Genomic DNA, 1,057 nt, shown 5'->3' with positions numbered 1-1,057 from the left:
GCCCCTTAATCAACATATGGCTCGTAATTGAACATATTCCTCTGATGCGATTCCTTGTCAACTGAATGGGCCACGGTTGACTGTGCAATTCAGCTGAGTTGAGCGTGGCTCCTTGCGTATGGCTCACTAGCTTTCGATCTCCGCTTAGCATGAGTGCGATGGTCTACGTGAAGCTTCGCTTTAGAGAATCTCTTGGGAAACTTTACCAACATGAGGTGTTCCAAGAAGGTAGCTCGATCTAGGTGATTCAGTAGAGCTGCAGATTTGTCTTGGCTCTGTTATGATACATATCATACATAATCATCTCTAGTCTGAGCAAAACAAAACCTTTATGTTAGTTGACATTAATCTTCTTCTTCCCCATGAAGGTCGTTTTCACCATCGCTGCTCTGTCCGTGGCCGTCGCCGAGTATTGTCAGGATATTTGTGATGGTTATTCTCCCTGTGCTGACTCGAAGTATGGCTCCTACTGCAAGGGCAACGGTGTCTGCTTCGGTCTCTACCATAAGGATGATGGTTACTGCTTCCAGCCGACCGAACAGGACACCTGTGATGACTACACGTTGGAGCCGGTGGCTTGTCCCGAACCCACACCCACCTGTCAGGACGTCTGCAATGATATGTCTCAGTGCCGCGATTCCAAGTGGGGATCGTATTGCAAGACTTGGCAGAATCCGGCGGTTTGTTTCGGTATCATCAAGAAGGATGATGGTTCTCTTTGCTTTGCCCCCACTGATAGTGACTGCGAAGGTGAACCCTACTATTGTTAGCCTAGTTTAGGTATTCCTTAGCATCAACTATGTTGGTCGAATGTTCTTTTCTGAGTAATCGTGCAATCACATCTAGGTGAGTGGTCCAATCATTAATATTCTGTTGTGTTTTATTGGAAATTCGGATTGTTTCTGGTAGAGTAAACGGAGTTCAAGAGACACTGTGCGACTCTTTCGTTCCCAGAGCTCGCACTGTGATTCGTGAGGACGAGGGTAACTATTCGCCGAATCACATTGTCCGCCATTGGTTTTCATACCACTATTGTTACCGTAGTGGCCACAGATGT

At 46.6% G+C, this 1,057-nt stretch overlaps 1 protein-coding gene across 1 annotated transcript; it reads left to right on the top strand.

Moving 5' to 3' along the window:
• Positions 1-362: 362 nt before the first annotated feature.
• Positions 363-770, top strand: Pmar_PMAR017958 (hypothetical protein; the record flags this gene model as incomplete). The annotated part of the gene is made up of 1 exon (XM_002784541.1): positions 363-770. One exon carries the CDS (start codon positions 363-365, stop codon positions 768-770), a length of 408 nt encoding a protein of 135 aa, XP_002784587.1.
• Between the last annotated feature and the right edge of the window lie 287 nt (positions 771-1,057).

Source organism: Perkinsus marinus (assembly GCF_000006405.1).
Source record: "Perkinsus marinus ATCC 50983 genomic scaffold scf_1104296934868, whole genome shotgun sequence".
NCBI lineage: Eukaryota > Perkinsozoa > Perkinsida > Perkinsidae > Perkinsus > Perkinsus marinus.
Note: the sequence above shows the minus strand (reverse complement) of the source record. Positions and strands in the feature narration are given on the sequence as shown.